We start from the raw sequence: 14,130 nt of genomic DNA, 5'->3' as shown, positions 1-14,130 counted from the left end.
GAATTTGACCAGGGAGATGTTCCTTGCTGCTAGAAGACAAAAGACCTTTCAATTCTGTTGTATTGAAGCTGGGAAGAACTGTTTCTCCTTTCTCTTGTGTCATGTCTAATATATTACATACGTGCTTGTCATTTTAGTTGAAAGACAATGACAATTGTGTGACTAGGAGGACAAAGCTGGAAACCCACAGGTGGAAGGCGTAGAACACAGCCAAAGATGTTTTCTTTCACAGTGGGAAGCTTGATTCTGCAAGATAATAAGTATATCCAACCAAACATCTCCAGTACAAGAAAAGTCTCTCAGCATCCTTCGTATTTCCTGAAGTCCTGTGAAAACAACCCACATTTGAGTAGTAGCCCAGAGCTGCCTTCTAGGGGACTCGGAAATGAACTGAAAGGTGTATGCCCGTGTTTATTGATGGCTGGGAAGGAGATGCAGCCTTGTTCACTGTTTAAGGAAAAAAGCAGCAGCTAGCGCTTCAGTCCAGCCAAGGTAAGACACCAACACTTGCTGAAAAAGCTTTTCTTTATGAAAACGCAATCATTGCACAGTGCTAAAACAATCAATGCATTTGTGTATTTTACTAGCAGTAAGAATTCAGAAATTAAATGAGCAAATGTGAATGAATATATGTGGCAGTCTAACATGCTAATGGATTTTCATCCACTGCTAAAGTGAATGAGCTGAGGAGAGGCCTAAAAGCATCTCTGCAAAAGTGCCACCTCATTAGACTCCAGATTGGTAAAACAGCACTTAGGTTACAGCACACAAAGGCTCGCCTTGTGCATATGCGCTACTTGATTTTGTTGGCATCGAGTCACAGAAAACAATACCCCAAAAGCACCTGGACCAACACCAGGGCTTAGAATTTCCAGGATGTATACAATAACACACTTCTAAATATGGCCTGTATTAAAGGTCTGAAAAAAAATATGTTTATTTAGTTGCTGACCACAAAATGTTAGCAGCATGTGGGAATGTAGCTCGGTGTGTTTCCTGGACCCAGAGGGGAGAATTTTCAACGTGCCTGCTGCTCAAAGGGATCCAGGTCCCCAGACCCTGCTGGTCCTCCGGGCATGCGCAGGCTTTGGCTTGTGCAAGGTTGTTGTGTGTTTGAGGAAGGATTTCTCCCACAGGGAGCACCGCTCTGAAGAGCACTGAAGGCTCAGCCACAGCTCAGGTTGCCTGCTGGCGGGGGCAGTTCACAGAGGGGAGGACGCTCACATCCCATCCTCCTCATTCTTAGGCCTGAAGGGAACACAGTTCTCGGAGCCAAGGATAAACAGAGGCGTGTTGGGCAGCTTCTGTTTTCTCTGGGAGGCAAAGGAGGAGCCCCTTTGCCATCTCTGATGGCAAAGGGGCTCCTCGGTGAAAGCAGCTGACTAAAGGGTGAGAACATTGCCCATCCGCCACAGAGGCTGTGGTGGTCAGCTGGCATCTTCTGCAGGCACAAGGGAGGCAGCTAAGCCAGGTCAGGCAGGAGCAGTACATCAGGAACGTGCATGATCTATATACAGTGGGGGGAGGTCCTGCAGCACGCGTGTGACAGCAAACAGAGCGGTGGCTCAGTACGGAGCAGAGCTTTCAGGAACCGTAGGGGTATGCGCAAGGGGAACCCCGCTTCGTTACATTGCCTGGAGAAATAGATCTGGCGGAAAAACAACGCAACACAAAATACCTGCCTGCTTTGTGCAGAGAGGGCACGTAGGACAGCTGGGCCACTCTGGGTACCTGCATCTTAGGAGCATAAACGGGGACCGACCTTCTTGAGTATCGGGGCGGTGTGAGAAGGGCGTGCAGCTGGGGCTAGGGGCGCTTGAAGACGGCAGACCTAGTCCCCAGCACGGGGAGCTGTGCGTCAGCTGCAGATGTAGGTCTGCAGATGCAAAGATGTGCAGAGTATAGCTGGAGTTGTTTGTAGTTCAGAGCATACGATGAGGCTCTGGAAGTTGGCAGCTACACGGAGAATGCGTTTTAAAACTTGGGTGTGAAAAAGAGAAAACTGAATGAGCTTTTATAACCCTCCAGGCACCCTGTAAAGGCAACTAGAAAAGTCTTCCCTTGCTGTAGATTGCTGTGGAATGGTTTTTAAGGTGCGTGGGAAGAATGCCTTCTTCTATTAAATTCAACATTGCTAAATTGGTATGCATTATTCTGTAAGATTTCTCCTGCAAACCATTACTGGTTTCATACCGGCTCGAGGCTGCTCTGTGGGAGCAGCAGTGAGCAAGTGTAAAGGCTGCTCGCTTCATTTTCATGCTCTCCTTCTAGCAGCTGTGCATCGGCGGATTGCACTGCTGTTGTTTGCTTGTTGCACAGCTCTGGTGGCCTTGAGGTGGGGACGGTTGTCTGGGAGCAGTGGCAGGTCCGTGCTGGCTCCTGGCGGTCAGGAGGGTGCCCGTAGCATCGCTGGTGTTTAGCTGCACAGCAGAGGGAAGGCTCACACTGAAGTGCGGTGCTGTGATTGCGGGTGGCAGAGGCAGCGGCCGCGGTGGCTGTCACAGGGCAGCCAGGCAGGCAGGGTTTGTGTTCCCACTCCCGTAGCCTGGCTCCAGGAGTGACGGATTAGTGGGGGCAGGGTGCTGAAATTATTTTTATCTCCTCGTCTTGTTGTGCCTGTGCAAAAGTGCCAGCCTTCCCCCCCCCCCCCCCCTTTTTTTCCCCCTTGTGAAGCATGAACTGGGTGGGTTGCCATAGCAACCCCTGCATGATAAGTTGGGCTGCTGCTTGCAGCATTCAAGATTTCTCTCTCCCAACGTTCAGCCCCCTTCACCGTTTCCCCTGGAGTGCCAAAATGGCTGAGGGCTCTGCAGTGCCAAGCATCCTGCACCCTACAGGTTTCACCCTGCCGCCAGCCTGCTCACTGGGGTGCCCAGGGCTGTCTTGGGGCAAGAAGGAGCAGTGGGGCAGCCTCATGGTGGGTTTGGAGAAGATGGGCTCTCCATCTCTTGTACAGCACGCCAGGGCTGAAAATTGAAACAGGCTCCCAGTGTGGCATCCCATTTCTTTGACAGTTTTCCTGAGGAGGGCTGGGTTTGTTGCCCATTCAAAACAGGCACATGGAGATGTTGGAGTGGTTCCCAGCTAAGCCCAGATTCTAGCAAGAATGAAATTATCTTATCCTTTTATTCGAAAAACACCCAGTATCCCTAAGTCCAGAGAAGTTTTTCTTAAAAAAAAAAAAACCAACAAAACCAAACCAAACAAACAAAAAAAACCAACCCACAAACCAAAACCAAACAAAAAAAACCCCAAACCCAACAGATTCTGGCAGATCAATAAAATGCAGAGACTACAAGTATTTATTTCAAATCACTTTTGTTTTTGTCTGTAGTACACGAAACATGCTCTGGGTGAAGAATAAACTTCTCCAGGGCTGGGGGAGATGGTGTGAGCTCTGTTTGCTGCCTTGACCTATGGCTTTTTGTCCTACCATCCACCCAAAACCCAGTTTCACCAGAGATTGTCTTCACCTCTTGGCCCAGTTTCCCTTCTTTAGATAGCAGCTGGAACACTGGTCCAGCACGGAGCGCTTGAGGTCTGTACGTGAGTGATTCTGAGGGAGAGCTCGTTACTTTTTTAGGATGTTTGTTTATCGCTATAATGTAAATTGGTGGGCAGGTGTGTTCTGGAGTGCCCGGGGTTAGAGGAGAACAGGGCTCCTGCTCCTACCTGGAGGAGCACCACGGCACTGCAGGGCAGGAGTAGAAGGGGGTTGAAGGGTCGGGCAGCAGCTGCCAACTGAATCGGTGTTGTAGAGCTGCTGCTTCCTCTTAATCCTCTCAGACCCTCTCTCCCCTCCCTGGCAGGATGCTCCGTAATAGATGTGATTAGAGCAGCGGCAGCACAAACAGTACAGCTCTGCTGATCCGTGCCCCGTGTTTTCTGGCAGTGCACCTGGCTTCCTGGGAACAGATGTGATTTCCACTGTACTCCGTGAGACAGGTGGCTGTCAAATGAGATAGCTGGGGCCGTTGTCCAGTAGTTCCTGTGTCTATAAAAAACCCACCATCAGCACTCATCTGCCACACACGGGCTGGATTGTTCCAGAAGAGTTAGGAGCAAATCCAGTGGCTTATCCCTCCCTTTGTTGGGTTGTTGTGGATATCACAAGGGGCAATGGGAGAGCAGCAAGGGGCTTAACGAGGGAGGCTACATCCTTCCCTCGTCTCTGGGTATCGTGGCTGCTGTTTTGTCTCCCTGTGGGGAAAAATCGGGGTTTAAGGTTTGGATATTCATGATGGATGGCTTCTAAGGGGGGAATGGGTATCTGCGGGCCACTGACTTACAAGCTTTTGGTCTCCATACTCACACCTGGGTCCTGGACCTATGCTAAGCGGGTGTTTTCTTTGGGTAACTTGCTGGTAGGGGTGCGCAGTTGCCCGAAGCAGCCTCGGAGCAGCGGGGCCAGCCAGCGAACCCCACTGGCCAGCGCGGGGCTTTGGTCAGTCCTGGCTGCAAAAGCGTTGGGGGTTGGCACAGGGCAGCGGCCTGTGCAGTGAGTGAAATGCAGCAGAACAAGGAATGGGGAAGATGCCCTTGGGTGGGAGTGACCTGGAGTTGTCACAGGAGCTCCACAGGGTGACGTGGAGGCGGTGGCTCTGCGTGTGTGCATGGCAGGCGATGAATGCAGCTTGCTGGTACGAACAGGAGTTGATGATGTCTAAAGCGTTGGGTTGCCTTTGTTCTGTGGCCGGGCCCAGGCGGCACACGTGTGTCCTGAGCACCGAGCCCCGCTGCCAGGCGCAGTGGGGGCCACCGGGCTGCGGCGGTGACCAGCACTGGCAGCATCGTGCCTGGCTCAGCCCGTGGGGGCTGTGGGCTCAGGGCCGCTGCCTTCCCCCGGCCCTTTGCTCCGTCTGGGTGGGTCTCAGCACCACCAGCTGCCCGTGCGGCCAGGTTTGATCCCACGGATCGTGCCTTACGGAGCCGGTGCTGCAGGACGAGGCAGCGCGGTCAGCAGCACTGCGGGCCGTGCCCCCGCTGCCCCCTGTGCCCTTCGGGGCCGGAGAAGCCCTCGGGGCGCGGTGGCCCCCGGCCAAGCCGAGGAAGCCCGGCCCGCGGCTGGCATCCTGCCGCCGGCAGCCGGGCTGGGACGCGAGGTAATTCCCGGTAATTCCCGGCGGTGACCTTCAGCCCGGCGCTAAGCGGGTTAGAGGCGGCGGCCTCGCCGTGACCCCGCTGCCGCTCGCCCCGCTCGCCCCCCTCGGCTGCGCTCCGGCCGGCGCCCGAGCCCTGCCCCCCGCGCGGGCCGCGCCGCCCCGCTCGCTGCTGGCCGAGCCCCGCTGCCGGGAGGAGCCGGGGCCGGGGCCGGGGCTGGGGCCGGGGGAGGGAGGGAGGAGGTGGCCGCGCATGCCTGCCGCGGGCCGTGCCCCCCGCCCGGGCTTAGGCTGGGCGCCGCGCAGACGTTCGCGGGGCCGCGCCGCGCAGGGAAGCTGCGCCCCCCGCGCAGCGATGCGCGCTCCCTCGGGCCGGGCCGCCGAACAAAGAGCCGCCGGCTGCCACTGAGCCGAACCGAGCCGCGCCGAGCCGAGCCGAGCCGCGCAGCCACCTGCTGCTCCGCGCCCCGGCCCCTCCCCGCGCCCTGCGCGGCCGCGGCCCTGTCCGTGGTGCTGCCGCTCCCTGCGCGCCGCGGGGGCGGCCGGGGGGGCCGGCGGGGCCGCCCTGTTGCGCCGGGCCGGCGGGGAGCAGCGGCGGCGCCGCGGGAGCTGCGGGCCGGACCGGGAGCCGCTCCCGGAGCCCAACAATGGCTGCGCTGCCGAGGCTGCTCTGCGCGTCTTCGGCCGCGCTGGTGCTCTGGGGTAGGTGCTCCGCTCCCTCCGCTCCGGCCGCGCTCCCCGCCGGGCCTGGACCCCCCCCCCCGGGGGCTCCCCTCCGGCATCCCGGGCCGGGGACTCCCCTCCGGCACCCCGAGCCAGTCGCTGCCACCGGCACCGGCCCCTGAAGTGGCCTTTTTGCTTACGAGAGAAGGAAATCCCGCTCCTGCGGAGTTCGGGTGAATGCAAGGGAGTTGATACGAGCAGGGGAAATACGTTCCTGCGAAGCAGACTAAGGGCACAAAGCGCCGCTTTAATACGCGTGCAAGTTCCGTGCTGTGTCTTGTTCGTTGTTGCTTTGAAATTTGCAACGTAATTTGGCATTTAGCTGCCTCGGGGAGGATGTGCAAACCAGCTGGCCGTGCGTGCCAGTGCTAGTTTTCCGTGCACTCTACATAAACTGGAGTAAACGCTTTATCGCGATCAGTTTTTCTTCTGCAGCCGAGAGAAGGTTGGTCAGCTTTGCCTGTACAGCTCTATTCGATGCATGCATCTGCCTACAGCCCTGGGTGGGCCGTATCTCCCTGCGCGTATCTAACTGAACCGGAGTAAAGCAGGATCCGGTAGCTGCTTCCTTATTTCTCCCAGCAAACTGGTGCTACCCGTGGCACTGGTAGTACGGGAGAATTGGAACCTGGCTGTCTCCAGGGTAGGTCCTGGGATGCTACAGTGCTGCGAGCGGGTTAATGGTACCTCGGGCTGGGGAGGAGGGAGCAGCCAGCGAAGTCAGCAGTGTCCAGTGAGCCACACTCGAGGCTTCGGAGACAGATTCGGGCAGGCAGAATCCGGTATGGGTTAGCCCAGGGCACAAACGTCGGCAGGGATTTAGTCCGAGATGTGCTGCAGCATTCCTTTTCTTAGCGAGTCTGTAGCTTCACAGACAAATGATTTTTGTCTTGTTTGGGCGGGCGGTATTTTAGAGTTGCCAGTACTGGCACCGATCAGATTGGAAGCGTTTTGAACAGGAATGCGTGTAAAACCAGTAACTCCTCCCGCTGCCAGGTTTACTCCACTCGAGCCCCTTGGTTCCAGTAGTGTTTATGAGACCTCGAGACAGGAAGGGCGGTCAGGCCTCCCTGCTTGTTTTGAGCACGTTGCCAGATTAAAACATCCAGGCCTCCCAGCACAAAGGGCGAGCTGGTCCTCCGTGCTTGGATTCTGCCTTTCTATCACACTAGCCTGCAACTGCTACTGTAACAGAAGCATGCTCCGCGTGCATGGGAGAGAATGAACAATGCCTCTAAAGTGGCATCAATTACTATGGAAAAAACTAAAGTTGTGGCAAAGCAGATACAGGAGAGGTAAATCTGCATGAAGCGACCACTCTCTGTTAATTATTATGAATTATTTCTATCTCAGCAAAGGAAGCTTGGTAAGATTTGAGACTTAACCTGTTGTCAGACAGTACTAGTAATGAATCGAATGGCTTTCCACTTTCCATCAGGTACCATGTGATCATAAATGCTGAGATGTGGATCACCGACGTCTCTCTAATTCTGTCTTATGCTTCTTCTCTGCTGATCCTTTTCCCTAGCTGGTTTTTGTTCAGCAGTCTGTGTTGAAGTTCCATCAGAAACAGAGGCTGTCCAGGGAACGCACATGAAGCTGCTCTGCATCTCCTGCATGAAGAGGGAAGAGGTCACAGCCAGCACGGTGGTGGAATGGTTCTACAGGCCGGAGGGTGGAAAAGATGAACCTGTATGTATGTTTGGTAGCTGAGCCCGTGTTTTCATAGGTCTTACTGTGAAACACAGTCCAGTGAACTCATGTGGGAGAAGCCAAAAGGTATTTATGTGAGAGTGTAAGTTTGTCCTGCGGCAGGATCCCTAAGGAAGGCTGTATTCAGGGAAGGAGAGGGACCCAAATACGAACTGAAGCTTTCTGCCACGTTCTCATTCAGAGTCCCTAGAAATGACAGCAGGCTGGTTTTGTATCACAGAGGAGAGACGAGCTTGGAGTTCAGCTCTAAGCTGCAGATCTTCACAATTTTTGCAGCGTTTTCACCCAGAGCTTCCACAGCACCAACTCTAAGCAGTAACTAAAGTGTCTTTTCCCCGCTTAGCTCATTTCCACACTTGGGCACAGCAGGAACTCATAGCAGGAAAAACCAGAATCTGTTGTCGAGTTCAAACATTTGGGGTTGTATATACGTGAATGCCAAGTGTCCGGTTCCATTCCTTGAATACGTGAAATCTGGTGTGTGAGGAAATCAAGAAGGGAAACAGAAGTATGGAGTGACACCTGGTACCCTTGGCCACCTCTTCCTTCTTAGGACACTTCTGAATCCCAGAGCTGTTCTTTGGAGGTTAAATTGGGCTCCAATAAATCTGCAGGAGAGGAATTGCCTCTTTTTGCCTCAGAGAAAGCAGTGGTATCCTGACTGTGGGAGGATCCCTGTCAGGAAAAGGTAAAACTCGTTTTCAGAGTGAATCAGAACAGGCACCGTACAGATGAGGGGCAACTGGAATTCAAGAAAGAATGGTAAAACAGAGAGTAAGATAAAGCTTGAGTGCACGCATTTCTTTCTAGCTATTTTATCTGAGTATGAAGTGTTAGGTCAGTGGTAGCGTTTCATGCTGGTTGAGCAGGGCCAGGCAAGATGACAAATATTCTCCTGCTGTCTGAGAACTGAAGGGACCGTGCTAAGGAATGAGATGGGAATTCCCTTGCAGTGACCCAAAGCCCGCTAATGAAACTGAGCTGGGGCGGGCAGTTTAATGATGGGGACTGTGGTCAGCCAGAAACTTAGAAAAGGTTAGGTCTGTGAAAGCCACCCCAGCTCTGTCCTTCTGATGCACCATTTTCACGCTGTCATATTTATCTGGCAACACTTGCATTTCACCTGAATATCCCAGGGCCTACCAAAAATGACCGTTTGTCTTTTGCCACGTTTATTCTGTGGTTCCTTCTTAAGATGATCTCATGTGCAGGTTAGGCACAAAGACTTGCAATATCCTATTTTTTAGTTCCATTGCTGATCTTTTGTGTCATTGTCCACGTGTCTCAGTTTTTCAGTGCCTTGTTTTTCTACCTCTGTGATGGAGATAATTTGGCTTTCTGTTTTGTGTAAAGTACTCTTGAGATAATTGAGGTAAAGGGTGATAGAATATGAATAGCTGCTGTTACCAAGGAAGCCACAGCCCAGAACACACATGTGTGTAGCTCAGGACAATGATGATGTTCCTTGCATATGCTGTGTTGTTCTCGGAGATAATGAGTCGGTGATTAATCAGAATACCCTTTCACATTTCCTCACAGATCTATGAGTACAGGAAAACAAACCATGAATTTCCAAGCCGCTTCAGTGGTCGGTTACAGTGGAATGGGAGTAAAGACATGCAGGATGTATCCATCAGTGTGTTAAATGTGACCTTGAACGATTCTGGTATCTACACCTGTAACATCACCCGGGAGTTTGACTTTGAGATTCACCGGCCTCTCTTCACAAGCTCCAGAGAGATCCACCTCACCGTGGTGGAGGAGGGTATGAAGGATTGGCAGAAAGTGTGTTGTGCCTTAGCGCGCCGTGGGCGTCGTCATCCAGGGATGTAGTTTATTTCATTGCATTGCAGGAGAGCGGTGACTGAGCTACCAGATAATTGTGGCTGTCTTTGCCCGCAACAAACACTACACAGGGTTCAGGAGAAAAGACCTGCGTTTTGTTTGCCTGCTGCGTCCTCTTTTTAGGCTCAGAGCCGTTGTGTGCGAGTGTGGGAAGGTACAATAAGCTCAGCAGGCTGGGGCACCAGCTGGGAACAGCTGGGCAGGCACAAGAAGCGAGCAGGGGTTTCCAGTTTCTCTGCTCAGAACGCTGGCTTCTCACCAGTGGCTCTAGGCTGCTGCAGCACAGCCTTTGCCAGGGTACCCGCAGCGCCCGTTTCCTTGCTTCCACCCCCTCCCTCTTGGAACGACTCAGCCTCCATTTTGATACCAGTCTTCTGCTTCCACCTTCTCCCAGTTCCTCCTTCCCTTTGCGGTGCTGCCTTTCTGTTTGTCTTGGTTTTGCTCAGTTCAGAGCTGAAATCCGGGCTTGTTAGGAATCAGTGGGAATTCTGCTGCTTTCTTCAGAGAGGTACAAGAGCTTTTAGCCCTCATCTTTTTCTGATGCATCTTCCCTTCCCTTCTTCCCCATAAGCATCTCTGTGTTTTGATCTCTTTCAAATCACTGGCGGCACAATAGAGTCAGGTAACACCAGCGAGTAGAATACACAAAGGAAGCAGTGTGAAGGCGAGGTAGGCTAACGGTGAGCAAACGGTGAGCAGCCTGTATGAATGTGTGGGCGGCAGAGAACACAAGGCACATGCGAGCCTGTGCATGTTTGACTCAGTTGGAAACGCGCAGTGGGATTGCTGCTGGCATGTCCTGTTGGCAGCCTCGCCTGTTCCCTCTTTTTTGCCCCCTCACAGTGTAGTGGCACCTGGGTATCTCTGGCAAGGTGGGTTAGGAAGGATGTCACGAGGGTAGAAAGTGTCAGTGGAGCTGCTGTGCTCCAATAGCTGCATGTAAATGATCTGAGATTATTTTGTTTTCTTAACAGCTGGAGAAGACTTCACCTCGGTCATCTCTGAAATTATGATGTATATTCTGCTGGTCTTCCTCACCTTGTGGCTACTGATAGAAATGGTCTATTGCTACAGGAAAGTCTCCAAGGCGGAGGAGGCTGCCCAGGAAAATGCGTAAGTGTGAAATCTCTCGAGATGCTAGCGGTTCCGCGAGGTTTCTTTGCATGTCTCAGTCCAGATCAGGCTGCAAGAAGACTGAACTTAGCTACTGCACGTTTCTCGCTGCTGTTTGCTGTGTCTGAAATCATTGCAATGTTTAGGAGTACCAAAGGAGATGGTGCGCTTGCACAATGCACCAGGCAGGGAGCGTGGCCACAGCGCACGGTATGCCCAAGTGGCCTGGTTTGAACTGCACATAGCTGCTCCCCTGGAAGGGCTGCGCTCAGAGCTCTGACTCACAGACACAACTGACACAGCAGAGATGTTCCCATTTTCATACTGGCCCGTTCCCATCTTTTTACGTACTTGGCTTGGATCAGGGTGCTCTTTGGATGCAGTAGGATGGCTGCATGCGTAGGATTTTACAGTAGGGAAGACTCGGTGTCTGCTCCTGACTACGCCGAGGAGAGTTCCCTACTGCGAGCATCTTCTACTGGTGATATTTGTTACCTTAGAGATACCTAGAGGCATTTAGTGTCTCTGTAAGGGTGAACGGACCTGAACTGGTTTTTGCACTGCAGCACTTGAGGTTATGCTTCCCTCCTTCCCTCCAACTGCAGGACAGACTATCTTGCGATTCCGTCGGAAAACAAGGAGAACTGTGCCGTGCCTGTGGAGGAGTAGAGGAGAGGAGTCAGCAGAACGAACGGCACCAAGGTAGGCCATGAGGAAACCGTCAACCGCTGCTTGCATTTGCCAACCTTGCAGCCTCAGCACGGTGGGTTCGGCGTGCGTGGGGCTGTGGAGGAAAGGTGGATGGAACGAGACTCCTGGAGTCTGGCCATGCTCCTTCTCTGGAGCTTCCCCAGTGACCTCAGAAGCAATATAGTTGGTGGGTGTAGTAATACTACTTCAGTCCCCTAATCGGCACACGTGTTCGTTTTCAGGCCATGACGCAATTACTCCTCCTTTGCCTGTTCCTGTGGAGCTGGGAACAGTCACTGTCCCCTGTAGATGGGGAGCTGGGCTCGGGACAACGTACGGGCACTGTCCCCACAGGAGGTGTCTGCTAGGGAGGGCTTTGTGTACAAAAGAGCAAAATCTAGGCCTCTGATAGTCTTGTTCACATCCTGTCAGTTATTGTACTAATTATATCGCAGTCCTCGCTTCAGTACGGTCAAACGACTCGCGCTCCAAGAGGAATTCTCTCACTTGCAGGAGCTCTGAAGACAGAAGGACCACGTCATGCCAGCCAGGTTTGAGGGGGAGCTCTGTGCCGTCGGGAGGAATTACGGGGAAGTGTAAATTCTCTTCCATTTGCCTTGGACTCTGTACAGCCTTGACTCTGGCCTCATGACTCCATTCTGAGCTGCCTGCCCATTTGCTAAAGGACTCGTCTTTTGAAGCATGCTGAGCAAAGGGCAGGGGTGTGGGCAGCACGGCTCCTTCTCAAGTTTCAGTCCCATCATCACCTTAATGGCTTTGTAAATGTTAAGTGTCATTTCTTAGCTGCTGTCACCACCACCTTTATTTGCTGAATATGCTAGTTCTCCATTGCAGAGGTCAAGGGTATGTATGTCATGTCACTCTGACCTGCAGGACTGGGAATGAGGTCATCTTAGGGTGATGCTCCGCCATACATTACAGCCCAAGCAGTCTCACTGATGTTAAAGCAGGAAGAATTTAATTAATTAGTTGTTGCTTGGTAAGTTGCTCTGGACCTTGGGCTGCCCGTGCACAGGCAGAGTAGGATGAGGACTGTAATGCATTAGAATTGTTGCAAATGCGTAGTAGGAAGGATCAGTCCCTGTGCCATGTTCACACTCGCCTCTGAAGGAGGGAACTGAGAATCTAGATCCTGAAGTACTCCTACTTTGGGAGGCCATACGATGTAAGTATAAGAATCCCCCATACCCGCCCCTTCTGTTTAGTAAGCGTCAAAATTCTTAGTTCCTTCCGTTTGCCTTGCCTAGCAGGTTTACTCCTCAAGCTGGCAGAGACACAGTGATAGGAATAACCTGCGGAGCCACGTTCTACAACAACAGGCGAGCCCGCAGGACAAGGTATGCGGTTCACCTCTTTCTGGGGAAACCCCCTGAAAGGAAGATAGCCTGGTGCGAGTAGGCAAGGAAGGCAAACGGGGTGCACAGCCCTCCCAGGAAAAGGACGGAGAGCTCTGTAACATGGTAGTACTCCTCCTTGTAGCTGCGATGGTCTTCTCATGCTGTAGTGTAGCACCACCTAGGGGAACAGGCAGAAAGCACTTACTTTTTCCTAGCTAATCGTAATTTTTTTCTTGTGAGAATTAGTCCCTGGTTTGAATAGTCAGCATTCATCGTAAATGACCCGCTGCTGCACAGGAATCGTGCTTTAAATTCAATGTTTCCTATGCAAACTTACTTTTTCAATTGTAGTGGATTAAGCAGAATAAAAATTGTTTTCTGGCCTCAAGTGTAGATCACTTGAGCTCAACAGCTAGGATTACAAGGAGGAAAAAAAAGGCAGAAACATTGGCCCGGGGTGGAATTGTACCTTAAGACAAACCGGGGGAAGGTTTGTGTTCTTCATACAGCATATAGCTGTTACATCCCTGCTGCAATGGAGCCTATACTGCTTGCAAGAGTTGACAAATTTTGCTACACTGACTGCTTTTAAATAGTTACAAAGTGCTTGTGAATCAAGGCATGCTGCCCGTCTATGGAATTTCCCCTGCTTTTTTCTGCTGCTTTTTATGTGTTGCTAAAATCACAGAAATTACTCCATTTGTAAATAAGTCAGTCGGGCCCAGGCCAGATTTCTAACTGGCAGTTGTTCAAAATTCCTTTTTTAGAGTGGGTGTCAACTTCAGTAAACTACTACAATGCAGGCTTCACAGTAGGCTCGCTCTCGAGCGCCGAGCCAAGTCTGGCAACTTGAGGGCATTTTCCAGACGAAGCACGCTTGTAGTCTGGGCACCAGTTCTGTCAAACCTACTATCTAAAAAGGGAAAAGCAGCTCCTCTTCTGCTCCAGCTGGATGTCTTCATTTTCCCTAGGCCAACCTGCCTGGCCTCAGGGCAGTTTGGGGCATACTCCGAACTCTAAACCCACAGCAACAGAGGAGGGACTAGATTGTAACTCCAGAGTTTCCATCACTGACCACAGCATTGATGCCCACGGTGACGTGTAGGTAAGGTCACGTAACCTCTCACCCACTTCCACTCTCCTCCTTAGTCCCCGTGAAGCATTGATAAACCCTCTGGTGTCATAATGTGAAGTCGAAAAAGGAGTAAACTAAGAACTTCTTGAGAGCTACCTCAGGTGGTAAAGAAGGGCCGTCCTCTAGTCCTGTACCTTCCAGTATCTTACACGCATCTTCTCAAGATGCATTTTTTGGGATGTATCTTTCACTTTTCCAGTTCCTGCAAACAGATCTGACTATTGCCCTGTGTTGTTCTAGGCAGGAGAAAAATGGTGTGTAAATTTTGCTCAAGAATCTCCTAGGAAAAAATAGAAAAGACAGAAATCTGGGATTTTTCACAGGTGGTGTTGAAGGCAGGCTGTGTCCTGGAAGAGATGGTCCTGACTGGTCTCTGAAAAGACTCTCTCTGTATTTGAAAATGACAGAAGAGACTTTAGAATAGGCAGGATAATAAAAAGAACGAAACACTCAC

The 14,130-nt window shown here is 52.0% G+C and overlaps 1 protein-coding gene across 5 annotated transcripts in view; it reads left to right on the top strand.

Moving 5' to 3' along the window:
• SCN3B (sodium voltage-gated channel beta subunit 3) overlaps positions 1-14,112 on the top strand; it is a 55,752-nt gene extending 41,640 nt beyond the window's left edge. The window contains exons 1-8 of one of the 5 annotated variants that reach the window (XR_008749879.1): positions 5,319-5,801; positions 7,351-7,514; positions 9,075-9,300; positions 10,355-10,493; positions 11,099-11,195; positions 11,697-12,369; positions 12,455-12,541; positions 13,513-14,112. Coding sequence is in view for 2 of the 5 variants with exons in the window: in XM_027785471.2 (XP_027641272.2) it covers positions 5,747-5,801; positions 7,351-7,514; positions 9,075-9,300; positions 10,355-10,493; positions 11,099-11,162 (648 nt within the window). In the remaining 3 variants the exon portion in view is untranslated. Of the gene's footprint in view, positions 1-137; positions 493-5,318; positions 5,802-7,350; positions 7,515-9,074; positions 9,301-10,354; positions 10,494-11,098; positions 11,196-11,696; positions 13,351-13,512 lie in introns of those variants that run through there. The other 4 variants (XR_003554045.2, XR_008749878.1, XM_055819261.1 and 1 more) reach the window with 4 other exon arrangements.
• Positions 14,113-14,130: the final 18 nt, after the last annotated feature.

Source organism: Falco peregrinus, chromosome 15, assembly GCF_023634155.1.
Source record: "Falco peregrinus isolate bFalPer1 chromosome 15, bFalPer1.pri, whole genome shotgun sequence".
Taxonomy (NCBI): domain Eukaryota; kingdom Metazoa; phylum Chordata; class Aves; order Falconiformes; family Falconidae; genus Falco; species Falco peregrinus.
This window is presented reverse-complemented; position numbering and strand designations above follow the sequence as displayed.